General features: G+C 45.3%; 1 protein-coding gene across 1 annotated transcript; it reads right to left on the minus strand.

Moving 5' to 3' along the window:
- Positions 1 to 10,222: 10,222 nt before the first annotated feature.
- Positions 10,223 to 18,641, minus strand: LOC141206984 (uncharacterized). Its single transcript, XM_073664343.1, has 7 exons — positions 18,574 to 18,641; positions 17,817 to 17,967; positions 17,508 to 17,687; positions 17,301 to 17,424; positions 17,120 to 17,217; positions 16,894 to 16,984; positions 10,223 to 11,899 (listed from the first exon to the last, which is right to left on the minus strand). Exons 1-7 carry the CDS (start codon positions 18,639 to 18,641, stop codon positions 10,557 to 10,559), a joined length of 2,055 nt encoding a protein of 684 aa, XP_073520444.1. The 3' UTR covers positions 10,223 to 10,556.
- Positions 18,642 to 19,470: the final 829 nt, after the last annotated feature.

Consider the following 19,470-nt stretch of genomic DNA (forward strand, 5'->3'; position numbering starts at 1 on the left):
CACAGCACGTGCAGTAAAAGGGACACATACGGCAGCGGCGGCTCAGCATTGGGGTATCGTCAGGATGAGGGGATTGTTCAGGTTGGCAATAGATGGGAATGGTGGTGAGGAGTCAGATGTGTCTGTGCTGTAAGCTCTTCAGATCAGTCCTGTCTGGAGAAATCGCAATGTCTTTCTGAGAAAGATGGAAAAGTGAACGACTCCATCAGAAAGAACGTCAGCTGTGATCATCTGTAACTGTGCTGTATAGTCTATAAGTCCTGCAGGACCGGTATCTACCACTAGATGTCACTGTATGGCGGGAATAGTGTTGGGCTTTGTGGAGATTTTTCTTTTAGTTACACTGCGGTCATCTGCGGAGGTTCTCCTATACCCACTAAGAGGCCACGGCCCCACTAGCAGTATTCGGTCAGTATTTTTTCTCAGGAGTGGGAGCCAAAACCAGGTGAGGAACAATTGGAGAAAAGGTATAATAGAAACAAGTCACCAATTCTGCATTTATCACCCATTCCTGATTTTGACTCCCACTCCTGAGAAAAACACTGACTAAATACTGATAGTGGGGCCGGGGCCTTAGTCTGCACCAGCATAGCTGTAATCAGGGTTACCAGTAAGGGCCCACTCAGACACTGCGCCCCCTGGAGCTGAACACCTAGATATGCCTCTGCAAGTGTTACGTAAGAGGCATAATGGGGGCATTACACTGTGTGGGGGCATCATACATACTACATAAGGGACATAATGGGACATAACACTGTGTGGGCATCATACATCCTGCATAAGGGGCATAATGGGGGCATTACACTGTGGGGCATCATACATACTGCATAAGGGACATAATGGGGGCATTACACTGTGTGGGGGCATCATACATCCCGCATAAGGGGCATAATGGGGGCATTACACTGTGGGGGGACATCATACATACTGCATAAGGGGCATAATGGGGGCATTACACTGTGTGGGGGCATCATACATCCTGCATAAGGGGCATAATGGGGGCATTACACTGTGGGGGGCATCATACATACTACATAAGGGGCATAACACTATGTGGGGGCATCATACGCACTGCATAAGGGGGGCATTACACTGTGTGGGGCCATCATACATACTGCATAAGGGGCATAATGGGGGCATTACACTGTGTGGGGCATCATACATCCTGCATAAGGGGCATAATGGGGGCATTACACTGTGGGGGGCATCATACATACTGCATAAGGGGCATAAAGGGGGCATTACACTGTGTGGGGGCATCATACATACTGCATAAGGGCATTACACTGTTTGGGGGCATCATACATACTGCATAAGGGGCATAATTTCGGCATTACACTGTGGGGGCATCATACATACTACATAAGGGGCATCATACATACAGCATAAGGGGCATAATGGGGGCATCATACATAATGCATAAGAGGCATAATGGGGGCATTACACTGTGAGGGCATCATACATACTGCATAAGGGGCATAATGGGGGCATCATACATACTGCATAAGGGGCATAATGGGGGCATTACACTGTGTGGGGGCATCATACATACTGCATAAGGGGCATAATGGGGGCATTAGACTGTGTGGGGGCATCATACATACTGTATAAGGGGCATAATGGGGGCATTACACTGTGGGGGCATCATACATACTGCATAAGGGGCTTAATGGGGGCATTACACTGTGGGGCATCATACATACTGTATAAAGGGCATAATGGGGGCACTACACTGTGGGGGCATCATACATACTGCATGAGGGGAATAATGGGGGCATTATACTGTGGGGCATCATACATACTGTATAAGGGGCATTACACTGTGGGGGCATCATACATACTACATAAGGGGCATAATGGGGGCATTACACTGTGTGGGGGCATCATACATCCTGCATAAGGGGCATTACACTGTGGGGGGCATCATACATACTGCATAAGGGGCATTACACTGTGGGGGCATCATACATCCTGTATAAGGGGCATAATGGGGCATTACACTGTGGGGTCAGTAAAGGGGTCCTGTACTATGAGAACAATACGTTTCCTCCCTTCCTGTCTCTATAGTTGGGTCGTATGTATCTATTACAGGAAACAGAACAAAAACCTTATGATTCTTATAAAGGGGCAACACAAGACCCCAAAAGAGTCTCCGTGCTAAAGGGGTTAATGCCCCCTGCGCCCAGTAATGGGGTCTCCACATACCTCCACCTGCAGAGCCGCCACCACATATATGGCTGCTCTGTGCGCACAGGAGCTGTGATGAGGTCACAGGAGGGGAGGAGTCAGGGGTCACATGATCAGGGGCCTCAGTGGATGCAGGACTCTGCTGTGCTGGTTGTCATGGTGCTGGATGAGCTGAAGTTTATGTGTGGGGTCAGGAGGGGTTTACAGTGTGGATGTAGCAGAGCCGCGTGTGTACGAGGTGTACGGAGCAGAGCCGTGTGTGTACAAGGTGTACGGAGCGGAGCCGCGTGTGTACGAGGTGTACGGAGCGGAGCCGCGTGTGTACGAGGTGTACGGAGCAGAGCCGTGTGTGTACGAGGTGTACGGAGCGGAGCCGCGTGTGTACGAGGTGTACGAAGCGGAGCCGCGCGTGTACGAGTCGTGCGGAGCCGCGCGTGTACGAGGTGTACGGAGCGGAGCCGCGCGTGTACGAGGTGTACGGAGCAGAGCCGCGTGTGTACGAGGTGTATGGAGCGGAGCCGAGCGTGTACGAGGTGTATGGAGCGGAGCCGTGTGTGTACGAGGTGTACGGAGCCGAGCCGCGCGTGTCCGAGGTGTACGGAGCAGAGCCGCGCGTGTACGGAGTGGAGCCGCGCGTGTACGAGGTGTACTGAGCGGAGCCGCGCGTGTACGAGGTGTACGGAGCGGAGCCGCGTGTGTACGAGGTGTACGGAGCGGAGCCGCGTGTGTACGAGGTGTACGGAGCGGAGCCGCGTGTGTACGAGGTGTATGGAGCAGAGCCGCGTGTGTACGAGGTGTACTGAGCAGAGCCGCGTGTGTACCAGGTGTACGGAGCGGAGCCGCGTGTGTACGAGGTGTACGGAGCGGAGCCGCGTGTGTACGAGGTGTACGGAGTGGAGCCGCGTGTGTACGAGGTGTACGGAGCGGAGCCGCGTGTGTACGAGGTGTACGGAACGGAGCCGCGTGTGTACGAGGTGTACGGAGCGGAGCCGCGTGTGTACGAGGTGTACGGAGCGGAGCCGTGTGTGTACGAGGTGTACTCGAGCTGTGTGTGTACGAGGTGTACGGAGCGGAGCCGCGTGTGTACGAGGTGTACGGAGCGGAGCCGTGTGTACGAGGTGTACAGAGCGGAGCCGCGTGTGTACGAGGTGTACGGAGCGGAGCCGTGTGTACGAGGTGTACTCGAGCTGTGTGTGTACGAGGTGGACGGAGAGGAGCCGCGTATGTACAGAGCGGAGCCGTTTGTGTACGACTTGTACGGAGCGGAGCCGCGTGTATACGAGGTGTACGCAGCGGAGCTGTGTGTGTATGAGGGCTACCTCTTGAAGCTCATCAAGAGAATGCCAAGAGTGTGCAAAGCAGTCATCAAAGCAAAAGGTGGCTACTTTGAAGAACCTAGAATATAAGACATATTTTCAGTTGTTTCACACTTTTTTGTTAAGTATATCATTCCACATGTGTTAATTCATAGTTTTGATGCCTTCAGTGTGAATGTACAATTTTCATAGTCAAGAAAATGCAGAAAAATCTTTAAATGAGAAGGTGTGTTCATACTTTTGGTCTGTACTGTATATCACTTGTTTTTCATGTAGTTTTACATATACACGTACATCTGACCCCTCTTTAACAACACATGGATAGAAATAAAGGCAGAAGGGATTGTAGGTCTGATCAACAAGCTTAATCTGAATGGATACACAGCAGGACTGGTATCCCATGATATACAATGGATTAGCCTTGTATTTTGTGGAGTAGGGTTATCTTGCAGACCTAAGTGGCAGGTAGGGAAAGGAATGAGGGACAGATAGACAAGATGATAAAAGAGGGGAGTTGTTAAAGAAATGGTTAATCTCTTGTGATAAAATGGAGACAATATTCAGTTCTTGTTTTTCTAGAATATTCTAAGAGAATGACGTTTCTACATATTAAAGAATTTGCCTGTAATTATCATGTTTCCAAGTCTGTCCAAGTGACAAGAAACATCATTCCTTTTCTCAGAAATACCAATTCTAGGAAAATACTCCATAAATGTACTAACAATAACATTTCCCGGATTCATCCCAAGAACAAGTGGTTAGCCGAGGTTGACAGTTTCACACAGTTTTTGACTGTGACAAAGGATATCGCCCACACCGTCCATCATAGTAAACTGATAATGGTTTGACAAGTAATTATTTTGACCCAAATGTCTGCTAAGTACCATATGTCGTTTTGTGTAATCTTACCTCTTACAAAAATACAATAAAAAATTAGCATGTCTAGTAATAATCAGAGATTCTTTTGAGACAAACCTGTGAGTTCTGTCTTATTCGAACCTTCACAGCTGAGATCTCTAGCTATCCAGAATCTACGTCCCAGTCTCTGACAGTGCAGAGTAAAAAAAAAGCTTTTTTTTTCAGTTGCTAACGTGATTCACCACGCCATATCTCACCTTGTTATTTTTTACCGCTGAATTGCAGCTGTGTGCTGAGCTGGTGCAGAGTAAAAAAATCTATTTTTTTTATTGCTAATAGCGTGCCACTACCACACTATTTGAGCTACATGAGTTGGAAAAAGTGAGGTCATGGTGGAAGGGGGAATAGGCTTGGTGTTCAAGGTATAAGTGGGGTAGGTGGTAATGTTAGTGAAAGCACTAGTGAACCAACACCATCACGTCTTATCCAAACACAACTGACAACTTCTGTTACTGGACAGGCTACTCCACTCCCTTTCTTTGGCAGCCGCACAGTGGTATGCCTTGTTGATGAGGGCCAAAAAGAGCATGTGCTCCAGTCGATGGCAAGCGCTGCTATAAGTGGCCTCTCCTCTTCTTCCTCTACCTCAACATCACACACAGTACAGTCCACGGAGGTGGCACCCCAATTACCCTTGCTTCCCCCCGCATCACAACTCTCCAACCACCCAGCTGACTGTAGGGGAACCACAGATGGGTGAGTCTGCAGAGCTGTTCACATATGCTATGCCATGGGCATCAGAACTGTACTCCAAAGATTCACAGAGTCAAGAGGAGGAAATCATCAACACCGATGCCCAAATTTTTTTAGGTTCGACCCGGGGCAGGATGAAGTGGGGTCAAGAAGCATTCTGACCCTCGTCCCTAGACGTTAACCCCTGGGGGGGGTGATCCTGTTGAGACTCAGATACCTGAGGCTCACGAGGACTGTACTGTGCTGTCCAGGAAGAGGAAGAGGGTGACTCTCTGGGCGAGGAATGGGATAACACGGAGGATGATGATGAGGTTGTAGTTTCCACTTGGTGTGAACCCAGAGGTATACAGCTGAGTAGGTCATCTGAGGATTTGGAAGACAAGGAGGTTACGTTGCGCCCTACGGCGCAGACATGGAATGATGCAACTACGACGAGCACTGCATCCTTATGGGCCAACTCACGTTATCTGGCAACTTTGCAAAAAAAACTCAGTGGAGGGAAAAAGTGCAATAATTTGACTATTACATGCATGAACCTTCACATGCACAATCAACATGCATTACTCTGGCAATCTCACTGTGATAAAATGCAAACCAGCGGATCTCAACAACTGTCAGCAACCCCATCAACCGCATTTGCTGCCTTCTTCCTTGTCCTTTGTTACCGTGCCAAGGATTGTCACGCAGGTCTCCGACCGCAGAACTTCCGGTTCTTTACCCCCTCCATTCAGGCTGAGTGAGAACCCGGCAGCTGTAACGGAAGCCTGCTGTTTTTAACTGATCTCAGAGAACGAGCACACCACAACTTTCTCAATCCACCATAACATCTCCACCTGCACCTCACTCACGGTCCAGTAGTTTGTCCGGTTCACCGTATTCCGCCCTCACTCAGCACTGCAGCCAGCTTTTGGTCCCGCAGTTGTGGTCACGCAAAAGATGGTTTCCTCCTACACATGACAAAGCTAAGAAGTTGAACTCCACCATCTCCAATCTGTTGGCCACGGAAATGCTACCTTTCCGCCTCGTAGATACAGATGGTTTCCGAAAGCTCATGGCTGTTGCAGTCCCAAAGAACAAGTTGCGCAGTCGCCATTACTTTTCTAAGAAAGCTGTGCCTGAGCTACACCAGCATGTCGCAGACAACATCACCCGTTCCTTGACTAAATCTATGTCTGACAGGGTGCATTTCACCACAGACACCTGGATGAGTAAGCATGGCCAGGGACGTTACATATTGCTGACTGGGCACTGGGTGTCTCTGGTGGCTGTGGGGGCAAGCAGGGAAGGGGCTACTTAGAATCCCCAAGGCTTGCATGACAAACCTGTGTATTTCACACTTCCTCCACTGCTTCTGCCTCCTCTAGGGCCTCCACCTGCGCACTCAACCTCTGCCTTAATGAGATACGCGTTTCAACTGTGCTGAGCGAATTACCACCAACTCCGTAGTGTTCAGCCAGGGCTCATCGCAATTAGGCAGTGTTAAAATTATTATGCCTTAGAGATTGCAGTCACACAGCTGAAGAGTTGTGGACTGCTTTCCAGGCTGAGTTTGAGCAATGGCTGTCTCTGCTGAAGGCCGTGTGCGATAATGGTGCAAACCTGGTGGCGGCCATACGCCGAGGCATGCTCACATATGTGCCTTACATCCTCAACCTGGTGGCACACAAATTTCTCAGGCAGTATATCGGCCTGGATGAGCTGCTGCAGAAAGCACGGAAGCTGTGCGCTCACTTCTGCTATTCGCACCTCTCAGGTCATTGACTTGCATCGATACAGAGGTCTTTGTCCATGCCAGTTAACAGGTTGATATGCGATATGCCGACACGGTGGAATTCCACTCTACACATGTTGCAGCGACTGTGGCAGAAGCAACGAGCCCTGACGCAGTATGACCTGGCAGTATGAACTGGGGCATATGACGTTTACGGAGTGGGCACAGATTAAGGATCTCTGCACCCTTCTGCACAGTTTCGAAATGGCTACTAAGATGGTTAGCTCTGACGATGCCATTATCAGCATCAATATTCCAGTCATCTACATGATGGAGCAGACTTTGAATAGCCTGGGAGGTGGTGGTCCCAGATGAAGAGGAGGATGAGGAAGGGATAAGAATGTCTCAAAGGTCCAGACTGTTGTTACACAGGCGTGTGCTGAGGGAGGTTGGATTACTGCAATTGAGGGGGGCTGGTGATACCCAACAAACTGTTTGTGAAGGTGCAAGAGCCGAGGAACAAATGGAGGAGGAAGAGGTGATGGGTTAGCAACAGTCAGGAAATTAAAAGGATAATCATCCCTTCTCTGTTGTTTGTGGTTGCCAGGAGGGGACGGAGGAAACAAGCATCAGTGTTACCCAGCCACCAACACAGCATTGGCTTGGACCTCATGGAAGCGCCCGACATATGAGTGCCTTCTTGCTGCACTATCTGCAACATGATCCTCGTATAGTTTGGATTCAAAATAGTGCTGACTATTGGGTTGCCACTCTGCCAGATCCACGGTATGAGAGTAAATTTTGCCACCCTGGAAAGGGACCAGCGAATGCTGGAGTATCGAAACAAGCTTTTACACAACCTTAAGAGAGGTTTTCCCCAAGACAGCAGTGATGCACGTCAATTCATCAATGCCAAAGCATTAGCAGCAGCCCAGTGTAAGTGGCAGAAGCAATTTCTGTGAGTCCTTTGACACATTTTTTACATCAGCTCGTGCACCAGCACAACAGAGTACAAGTCTAACACGTGGTGAACAACTGCAGAGGATGTTGCATGCAAGAGTATATAGAGCTCCATATCAATACCATCAGGGAGGGTTTGGACCCTTTTACATCTTCAAAAATGGATGAGTGGCCTGAGCTCACCAATCACCACTTGGAGGTTTTATCATGTCCGGCAGCCAGCGTTCTCTCAGAACGTGTCTTTAGTACTGCTGGTGGTGTCCTGACGGATAAGAGCAACCGGCTGTCCCCTGAAAGTGTAGACAACCGAACTTTCATCAAGATGAACAAGTCATGGATCTCCAAGGACTTTTGCACCCCAATCGCAGAATGTAGAGACTAGGTGATGTTCTAGATTTTAGTATGCTGCATTGATCTCACGTAATTGCAATCTGTGAGATCTTTAGCATGGCTTCTGGGCCTGCTATTGCTGCAGATATTAATAATTAATAAGCATGAAGAGGGAGGGCGCACTCCGAGGGCGCGCTCGGGAATAAAGGCAGGAGGGATAAGAGGGAAAGCCCAATGGTATGTATCATGTAGCTTTGCCTACTGATCAGATGTTAATCACAATGTCATAGATCTCGTATCATATATTATTCTGCTCATGGACTTTTATGACATATTAATGTCAACAATGACATCATAGATTTTATATGTCCCTTAGATTGTCATATGCTGTGAGGTAAAATTATTTACATCTATTTGTCCTTTATTTCTATATTTAGCTGCCATCATTCTAGGTCTTATATATCCCTGGCGCAGGGATGCTTTGTATAACTAGTTTTAGATGTTTTTACTTTGTGTGTTACTCTTTGCGCTATATAATAAAATATACATTTACTTATGTTTGATAATTACATGGTAGGTGTGCACATCCTTGTGTGGTGCTGTTCTCTTACTTACCTCGTTGCTGCAGATGTTAACACTAATTTTTGGAAATGTGAACACTCCTGGTTGGGTCTCCATCTGCTGGGTTGGCTGTAGTGGAAGAGGTGTCGGTCCCAATTATACTATATCTACTCTAGCGAAATTGATGCCACTTTAGTGATGTCTGCCCCTAATTTGATCGGTTTTGGTAGCTTTTGGGCCCGTTTGAAGGTGTTGTGTATTCGTTTGGTATTACCTCCCATTGAATCCAATGGGGTTTGGAAATGTTTGATGAATGTTCAACTATTTAAATCGGCGTCTATTGCAAATTCTACGATCATAAACCGAACATTGAAATGTTCACTCATCTCTACTCATGATGATTTGACAAAACTATGTTTGGTTTAATTTTTTCCTCCTGTGAGGGGTCGTAGTACCTAGGATCATATAGGGATAATCAGGGTGAAACGACTGTAAGCAGGGGTACCACAACTTGTGCGCTTGATTTAGGGTGCCAACCTCTGTGGTAAGGAAGAGTAAATAATGAGGGATAACTAACAGGGAAAGAATTGAGGCTCCATTCCCCTCCCCCTACCTGCCTTTAACCCCTGATTTAATTTATATGGCCTAGGAATTATATACATTTTTTTTTTTCATTTCTAAAGTGACAATGTGTAAAATTTGCCTGATTGGGAAAATGAGTAGTAGTTCCTTTTTAATGAGGTATAAATATAGTATCTACATTTTAATGGATGAGATTTTTCTTCATGAAACATATTTAAATACACACACAGCTCGGCTACATATGCACAGTTACATACACACAGCTCTACTACATATGCATTACCCCATTTTGCAGTTCCATCCAGGTCGTGTGATTAATTACATGATCTGAAACGTCCTTGAGCTAGTCAGGTGGTAGGTCCTTCATCTGCTAACTCAGGACGTGCAACCTCTGCGCAGGTCCTGGTACCTTTCTCTCCTGCTCTTCACCAATTAGTTACATAAGTGTCGGGCTGGAGGAGAGAGCAGTTCTCTCAGTGTTCAGGAAGGACACTGTCTCATTGTTCTCCTCTGTCACAGGAAGCTGCCTCCAGTCTATAAGATGCACTCACTTATTAGCAAGATCTTTTCTTGCTAAAATTGTCTTATAGTCCAAATCATACAGTAAGTTCTCAAGTAGTTTTCCTTTCTCATTTAATTATACAACTGTCTGTTATGTTTTTGTACAATTTGTCAATAACATACATAGTTTCTTTTCATCTGAGTTATTTTTCATGGTGAACAAAAAACGATTTTCCGGTAATTTATTTTTCACACTCTAGGTGTGATAATGGCTTCTCTCTGTGTGGGATTTTTGACTTTTAAAGGGGGTTGTCCAGTACTAGGACAATCCCTTCTCATTCCTCATGTTTGATCCTGTTAAAATAATAACAATTATACAAACCTCCCATGCCAGCGTAGTTCCAGCTGTGTCGGTACTTGCATTCCCAGGCCTTATGTGAGGTTTTTATGTCAAATGAGCCCTGCTGGTCTCACTGTCCCCACCTTTAGACAACTCAAACAATAAGAGGAAGTCAAAGAGCAGCCGCAGCCCTGGCTTCCTGATGATGTTCAACACTCCCGAAGACAGGGACATCAAAGCCGGGGCCGATTGGGCACAGGGCTCGTGTGATGTACAACCTCATATGAGCACCGTGAACTCAACACACTGCTGAAACGGCATTGGCATGGAAGTAGGAGTGAGTATGAATGTTTTTATTAAAACATTTTCAACATTCTGAACATGAAAAAGGCTTTTCCCCTCTGTGAGTTCTCTGATGTTTATTAAGAGTTGATTTCTGTGTAAAACATTTTCCACATTAAGAACATGAAAAGGGCTTGTCCCCTGTGTGGGTTCTCTGATGTTTGTTTAGACTTGATTTCACTGAAAAACATTTCCCACATTCTGAACATGAAAAAGGCTTCTCTCCTGTGTGAGTCCTCTGATGTTTAAGAAAATCTGATTTATGGCTAAAATATTTCCCACATTCTGAACATGAAAAAAGCCTCTCACCTGTGTGGATTCTCTGGTGCTCAACAAAATCTGATCTATAGCTAAAACAGTTTCCACATTCTGAACAGGAAAATGGTCTCTCCCCTGTGTGGGTTCTCTGATGTCTGATAAAACTTGATTTCTCTGCAAAACATTTTTCACATTGTGAACAGGAAAAAGGCTTCGCCCCTGTGTGAGTTCTCTGATGTTTGATAAAACTTGATTTCACTGCAAAACATTTCCCACATTCTGAACATGAAAAAGGCTTCTCTCCTGTGTGAGTCCTCTGATGCTTAAGAAAGTCTGATTTATGGATAAAACATTTCCCACATTCTGAACATGAAAAAGGCCTCTCACCTGTGTGGATTCTCTGGTGCTCAACAAAATCTGATCTATGGCTAAAACATTTCCCACATTCTGAACAAGAAAACGGTCTCTCCCCTGTGTGAGTTCTCTGATGTCTGATAAAATTTGATTTCTCTGTAAAACATTTTCCACATTCTGAACATAAAAAAGGCTTCTCCCCTGTGTGAGTTCGCTGGTGCTTAACCAAATGCGATTTCTGGTTAAAACATTTTCCACATTCTGAACATGGAAACGGTTTCTCCCCTGTGTGAGTTCTCTGGTGCTCAACAAGAACCGATTTACGGTTAAAGCATTTCCCACATTCTGAACAGGAAAACTGTTTCTCCCCTGTGTGGGTTCTATGGTGTCTGATAAACTTTGATTTTTCTGTAAAACATTTCCCACATTCTGAACATGAAAAGGGCTTCTTCTCAGTGTGAGTTCTCTGGTGACTAACAAGGTATGATTTCTGGTTAAAACATTTCTCGCACTTGAAACAAGAAAATCTATTCTCTGCTGTTTGAATTTTTTGATGTTTAAGAAAATACTTTTTGAGGGGAAAACTATGTGCAACTGGCTTCTTTGCTTTAGGAGCAGTTCGTTTTTTAATGCTCATTTTGTGATTTTGATCTTCCTTAGTAGCCGGTAATGAATCAGAAGACAGGACCTGTTTCAAAGGATCAGATGACAGATCTGTGCTGTGAAGGGATGATGGTATATCTGGAGTAATGGCCTTCACTTCAATTATATCCTGTGGAATCTCAAGATCATCTGATTTAAAAATTGAAGATGTCAGCTGTCCCTCTGATCTCCTGGTACCGTCATCTGCCAAGAATAAAACCAGTTATTATTTTTAAATAAAATATCTTTGAATTTATATATTTTTGTACATTTGTACTTAAAATGTCTGCAGAAATGGCCAGTTATGTAAGCTATTGAATTATTCACCAAGACAATGACAGTTAACAGTCTAATAGAAAACCTCATAGGATGAACCAGTAGAGTGTGGTGTTCAACTCTTTGTTTATTCTGCCTCCCAAAAATGGAATAGAAACAACAAACAATGTTATGTAGGTGAAAATAATATCAATGAAAACTTCTACTCATCTTGCAAAAAACAAGTCCCTATTAAGATCCATCATCTGTCAATGGAAAACAGAGTTTTCCTCATTATTAGTGGCTCCAAGGCTCTTGAGAATCAACATGGCTTCCATAAACCAATCCAGCAATATCCACTCTCCCAAAGTCATATCTCCCCTCGCTTCTGAGCCTTGTAGCGTGCCCAAACCACATTTAGCATCCATGTATTTGGAATTACTATGGTGAGAAGATCCCACTGAATTTACGGGGTGTGTCTCCTGGAGCACAATCTTGGCACTATGTGTTGGGTAATAAAACGCCAAATGTGTAATTTTCACTCTCAAACACCCAGTACGTGCTAATTTCAGGAAAGTGCCAGTGGAATCAAAATAGTCACTACTCCTATAGATTAATTCACTGAGGGTTATAATTTCCAAAATGGAGTCACTATGGGGATTTCTACTGCTCTGGTTTTTAGCAATTTTGTCATATTAGGGCTTCTGCAAATGGAGTGTCCCATCTCATCTGGGTTCTGCTCCTGAGACGTCTGCTTCTCTCACCAGAAGCCGCATTATTTATTCTATCGGAGGCTCTGGTGATGGAGGAGACGTCAAAACCAAAAGCGTTGGGCATCACATGCTCTGTCCAGCCACTAAGATAAGGGTTGCTGGGACCAGTAGTATTGTCCAGTCCGGCAGAATGGGTGTATCCAGCTGGAGTAATCTGCTCCCTGCTTCAGCCAACTGGAAAGCATCACACCCTACTGTGAGTATAGACAATAACACATCTACTGAAATTATCAAACTCAACAGTCTTCATCAGTAAAAAATGAGTAATTAGTGGTGAAACCTCTCTGGGGTAATTAGAGTATGGGGCTCGGTGGCTCTTGGAAATCGAAACTATCGTAAGGACCAATATTTTCTGTCAGATGAGTTTCATGAAGAAATATTAAGCATTCAAAGAGAACTTTTTATAATAGTGCAGAGCTGAGGTGTCTTAAATTTAGATCTCGGGCATTGGGAAGATAAAGAATAAAAAAAATATGTTACATCCCAAACAACAACATATGTATGAGGGGAGAACTCCATTACTAAACCAGAGTTGCACTCATTTATGGTGGACCATTGAAACTACTATGAGTCCTGACCAGAAGAGTAGAGAAAGTATTAGTGCCCCCATTTCAGGAGAGATTGTGCAGTAATCTGAATTCCTGAGGATTGAAAACATAATGGAATTTATGACGTGGAGTGAATCCATGAAACCAGGGCTCGAGCCATGCCAACACATCTCCTGCAGGCGTGAATAAATGTATATTACAGCCATCAGCCACGCACAGCTTAGAGATATATCATGGCACAGGTGTAATGTTTTTTGTAGTTTATCGCTATCCTGTTTGAAGTTAGTTGGTTTTAAAAGAAATTGAAAAGTTTAGATAAAGGGAAACTCTGTTATCATACAGAAATTCACACTCGGCTCTCACTGCACATTTAATGCTGTCGATCGAAAAAGTGAAGTTTGGCCAGAAAGACTGGACCTGGTCTTGTAGGGACCATATACAGTGGGGAAAAAAAGTATTTAGTCTGCCACCAATTGTGCAAGTTCTCCCACTTAAAAAGATGAGAGAGGCCTGTAATTGACATCATAGATAGACCTCAACTATGAGAGACAAAATGAGAAAACAAATCCTGAAAATCACATTGTCTGATTTGGAAAGAAATTTATTTCAAATTTGGGTGGAAAATAAGTATTTGGTCAATTACAAACAAGCAAGATTTCTGGCTCTCACAAACCGGTAACTTCTTCCTTAAGAGCCTCCTCTGTCCTCCACTAATTACCTGTAGTATTGGCACCTGTTTGAACTTGTTATCAGTATAAAAGACACCTGTCTGCAACCTCAAACAGTCACACTCCAAACTCCACTATGGTGAAGACCAAAAAGCTGTCGAAGGACACCAGAAACAATATTGTAGCCCTGCACCAGGCTGGGAAGACTGAATCTGCAATAGGCAAGCAGCTTGGTGTGAAGAAATCAACTGTGGGAGCAATATTTAGAAAATGGAAGACATACAAGACCACTGATAATCTCTCTCGATCTGGGGCTCCACACAAGATCTCACCCCGTGGGGTCAAAAAGATCTCAAGAACGGTGAGCAAAAATCCCAGAACCACACGGGGGGACCTAGTGAATGACCTGCAGAGAGCTGGGGCCAACGTTACACAGGCTACCATCAGTAACACACTATGCCACCAGGGACTCAGATCCTGCAGTGCTAGACGTGTCTCCCTGCTTAAGCCATTACATGTCCAGGCCCGTCTGACGTTTGCTAGAGAGCATTTGGATGATCCAGAAGAGTATTGGGAGAATGTCTTATGGTCAGATGAAACCAAAGTAGAACTCTTTGGTAGAAACACAACTTGTCGTGTTTGGAGGAGAAAGAATGCTGAGTTGCATCCAAAGAACACCATACCTACTATGAAGCATGTGGGTGGAAACATCATGCTTTGGGGCTGTTTCTCTGCCAAAGGACCAGGCCCAGTGATCAGTGTACATCAAAGAATGAATGGGGCCATGTATCGTGAGATTTTGAGTGCAAACCTCCTTCCATCAGCAAGGGCATTGAAGATGAAACGTCGCTGGGTCTTTCAGCATGACAATGATCCCAAGCACACCGCCAGGGCAACGAAGGAGTAGCTTCTTAAGAAGCATTTCAAGGTCCTAGAGTGGCCTAGCCAGTCTCCAGATCTAAACCCCATTGAAAACCTTTGGAGGGAGTTGAAAGTCCGTGTTGCCCAGCGACAGCCCCAAAACATCACTGCTCTAGAGGAGATCTGCATGGAGGAATGGGCCAACATACCAGCAACAGTGTGTGCCAACCTTGTAAAGACTTACAGAAAAAGTTTGACCTCTGTCATTGCCAACAAAGGATATATAACAAAGTATTGAGATGAACTTTTGTAATTGACCAAATACTTATTTTCCACCAAAATATGAAAAAAAATTCTTTCCAAATCAGACAATGTGATTTTCAGGATTTGTATTCTCATTTTGTCTCTCATAGTTGAGGTCGACCTATGATGTCAATTACAGGCCTCTCTCATCTTTTTAAGTGGGAGAATTTGCATAATTGGTGGCTGACTAAATACTTTTGCCCCACTTTAAGAACATTTAGCGTGGCGCCCTAATGCGCAATGGGGCCACAGATCCCAGAGGGGTGCATGGTACGGATTTCTCCACAAGAGGCCCTCACAGCATACATACACCTCCACCCTACCACCTCAGACCACCAGAGGGAGCCCGGATAGGGATATATATACGGAGGGTGGAGTTAGGCAGGCAGTTCCTCTGGAGAGTTCAGCAAGTACAGGTCTGAATACAGAGTCGAGCTCAGTCTAGAGAACAGAGTTCATGCTCAGAGTCAGAGAGGGACAGAGTTCTCAGTGCAAGTTCCTCTAGTGCAAAAGCCTAGAGAACAGCTCAGGTTAGTGAGCTTAGGGCATACCGATGCCATAAGAGCGGTGAAGAAGCAGTGTGCCTGCTGCTGTGTGTAGCCTAGTGAGGGCCCGAGTGTGGCCGAAGGCGAGTGGAGTGAGTAACATAGGGGGCAGAGGAGCTTAACCAGCTCACCCCGAAAGCATATACCGGACACCGGGTCCGAGCTTACAGGGATCTCTATGACCCAGTAGGAAACAACCGGAATCCCTGGTGAACTACAGGTCCCAGGTTCACCAGAAGCTGATACGTACCAGAGCCAGGATTCACGGAGGCCCCGCAAGCAGGGAGAGTGATCTCCAACAGAAGGCCCTACCACAAGGTCAGCAGGTGCAAGACAGAGACTAAGTTAGGCCTACCTCCAAGCAGGTCAGAGACTTACCAAGAAAAGGCAAGGAACAGGGAGAGTTCTGATATGCACCCTTCACCCTAAAGCGCCCCGGATCGTGCCTTAAACACCACCAGTAAAGGTACTGAAGTGACTATCGTGTGTGTCCCTATTCTTGCTCTGACCCGGCTGGGTCCCCTCTGTCCTGCATCCCTACATCTACGCTGCCCTGAGGCCCAGCTCCACCTGTGGGGTGCTACACCATCTAAGCTGCCTAAACACCGGCCTCAGAGGACTGCTGCAGCGCTGGTGATCCTCACCAGATACCACAGGTGGCATCACGAACATTTAAACCCCAAACTTAAATTACCATTTTTAAGAGATACCCCAGGGTACCAACCCGGGCGCCGACTACCACGACATCCACCAAGATCAGGCATCAAGGCCCGGGTGCCGAGTACGTCCCCATCCCCTGGGCTCGTCATTAGCAGTTCAGAAGAGAGAGAAGGTAGATTCATCCAATAAGATATCAGGATTCTAGGAAGCCAACAGCATCATTACCCTCCGCTTTCTCTAGGAGGCCCATCATAATATTTTTCTTCAAGTTATTTTTGTAACTTGTCAGTATATTCTACGTGCGCTGTCATTTGGCTTTGAAGTTTACAGATCTGGGCAGGTAAGGGTCAGCGTCTACTAATCCCAGTGGATAGGTGGATCCTCCAGGTTGTAAGATCTATAGAAAAGGGCTTTCAATTCCCAAAGTCATTTGAACAGTTTTGAGTGGAGATGAATGTTGTGGTCTAGTGCCAAAACGGTGATCTCACGATTGTGATACGGCCAGACTACACCTCGTATAAAGCAGCCACAGCCGGTGACTGAGAAGAATCTGTGACTTCTCTGCATTTAGTGGTTACTACTCACCTGGGCAGTTATCTGTAGAATTCTCCTCTTTACACCGCTCATCACCCCTCACATATGTCTCTGTAGTATTAATAAGGGTCAGATCTTCACCCTGAAACAAATATTGTAAAAGTCACAGACAGATGAGAAGTCACATCTATGATCAGCTCTAATCCTGCCATCTCCACCATTCTCATTACACAAGTATAAAACATATAATACTGGTGGATAAAACATATACGTCTACCTGATGATCCTGAGGAACATTGGGATCTTCTTGTTTATAGTCCTGTGGAGGAAGAAGACGGGTACATCTCTCTGGTGTTGTCCTCTTACTGGATAGATCTGGAGGAAACACATACAGGGACTGAATTCATTCTTTACATACAGATAATTATAGGCCGTGTATATTAAGTCATGTCTACTACCTGGTGATATGAGGGGCTGGGGAACCTCCACCATGATGTTCTTGTACAGATGTTTGTGTCCTTCTAAATACTCCCACTCCTCCATAGAGAAATAGACGGTGACATCCTGACATCTTATAGGAACCTGAGACATACAATGATACCGTCATCCCCCCGATCCCTTCATAGCGTTACTGTATAATGTCCCAGCATTCCCAGCAATGTCACCTCTCCAGTCAGCAGCTCAATCATCTTGTAGGCGAGTTCTAGGATCTTCTGGTCATTGATGAGCTCATGTATCAGGGGGTGAGGTGGAGGCCCCCTGATTGCGCTCAGGGGTCTTCCCCATCCCTCAGACACAGGGTCCGGACAGCGCTCAATAGAGGTCTTCTTCACTACTGTGTAATCCTAGTTATGGAAAGCCACATTAAAAAATCTCACTACATACATTTCCAGAGTCCTCACCTCTCCAGTTCTGTCCATCTGTTATTCCCATAGATAAGAATGATGTAATGTGACGTCATCAGAATCTCTCACCTCTCCAGTAAGCCGGAAGAGGATCTCTAGGGTGAGGTGTAATATCCTCTCTTCCATCTTGTCTCTGTCCATATCCATCTTTGATGGGTAATTCAGGAAAATTCTCTTAATATAGAAGATCTCCACTGCAAAGATCCGATATTGTAGAGACCTGAATGAGAAGAAGATAAGCCGATGTAACATCATAAAAATCATGTGTAATAATACAATTACAGGAAACAATAAGGGAAAACATATCAGGAGATAGCCAGTGATTGGGAGCATGGAGAAAATGTCTTAGTCAGCAATTCAACTTATGTTCCAGTCCATACAAGACTAGAGAATACAATATCTACACGTTCTAAGTTACTCACTGCTATGGCAACCTAATGAGATGTAGGAATCACAAGTTCGTTGGAACTGACCAGGAAATACAGAGACTGGCAGGGGACCTAAGCAGCAATGATATTTTTATTATTTTACAACATTCTGTTTTTTTCATTGACATCTACTAATAAAAGCTATATATTTTAGGCCACAGACAACAAGCAGTTTCTTCCTCGGAGTCTGCACCTGATTATGTTTCTCATAGACTTATCTTCCATAACGCTAATTCTTGTGTTATTTACTGACACTGCAATCGGCATTAGCAATACTGCAGGAGATATTCATTACATGTGACATGAGAAAAAACTACTTCATGATCAGGATGACATCTTCATCTTCTACTACGGTTGTACAAACATATTTGGCCAGAGTCTGTTGCTAACTACATTACCTCTGGCCGTCTACATGAATGTTTCCCGTCTTCCCCGGACTGTAATCTTCAATCACGTTGGATCTCATGTCTGATTCACACACAGAAGTTTGAGGCATTTATAAAAGCTTGTTTGTAAGAACACAAAGACAGGAGGTATTTGATGGCAATGTCTCCATGTAAAGTGTTTTTTTCCTCTGGATATGATGGTTTTTAGGGGGGCATTTTCCCTTAGGCTTACATATACTGTATTCCATGGAAAAAGAACAAAAAAACACATGTTAAAATATTTCAAAATAAAATTGAGGATAAAGGTACTGTGGGAACATTATACTGTGTGTGGGGGGGGGTGGCGGTACTGTGGAAACATTATACTGTGTGTGGGGCTGATGGCGGTACTGTGGGAACATTATACTGTGTGTGGGGGGGGGTGGCGGTACTGTGGGAACATTATACTGTGTGTGAGGCTGATGGCGGTACTGTGGGAACATTAAATTGTGTGTGGGGGGGATGATGGCGGTACTGTGAGAGCATTATACTGTGTGTGGGGGAATGGCAGTACTGGGAGAACATTATACTGTGTGTGGGGGATTGTGGCGGTACTGTGGGAACATTATATTGTGTGTGGGGGAATGGCTGTACTGTGAGAACATTATAGTGTGTGGGGTGATGGCGATACTGTGGTGAGAACATTATACTGTGTATGGGGAAATGGCAGTAATATGAGAACATTATACTGTGTGAGTGGGGGGTGGTAATAGTGTGGGAACATTATACTGTGCGTGGGGCTAATGGCGGTACTGGGGGAACATTAAATTGTGGGGGGGGGTGGCGGTACTGTGGAAACATTATACTGTGTGTGGGGGAATGGCAGTACTGGGAGAACATTATACTGTGTGTGGGGGATTGTGGCGGTAC

Source organism: Phyllobates terribilis, unplaced genomic scaffold (genome assembly GCF_046119375.1).
Source record: "Phyllobates terribilis strain yellow unplaced genomic scaffold, ASM4611937v1 Scaffold_156__1_contigs__length_4398808, whole genome shotgun sequence".
NCBI classification, from domain to species: Eukaryota; Metazoa; Chordata; class Amphibia; order Anura; family Dendrobatidae; genus Phyllobates; species Phyllobates terribilis.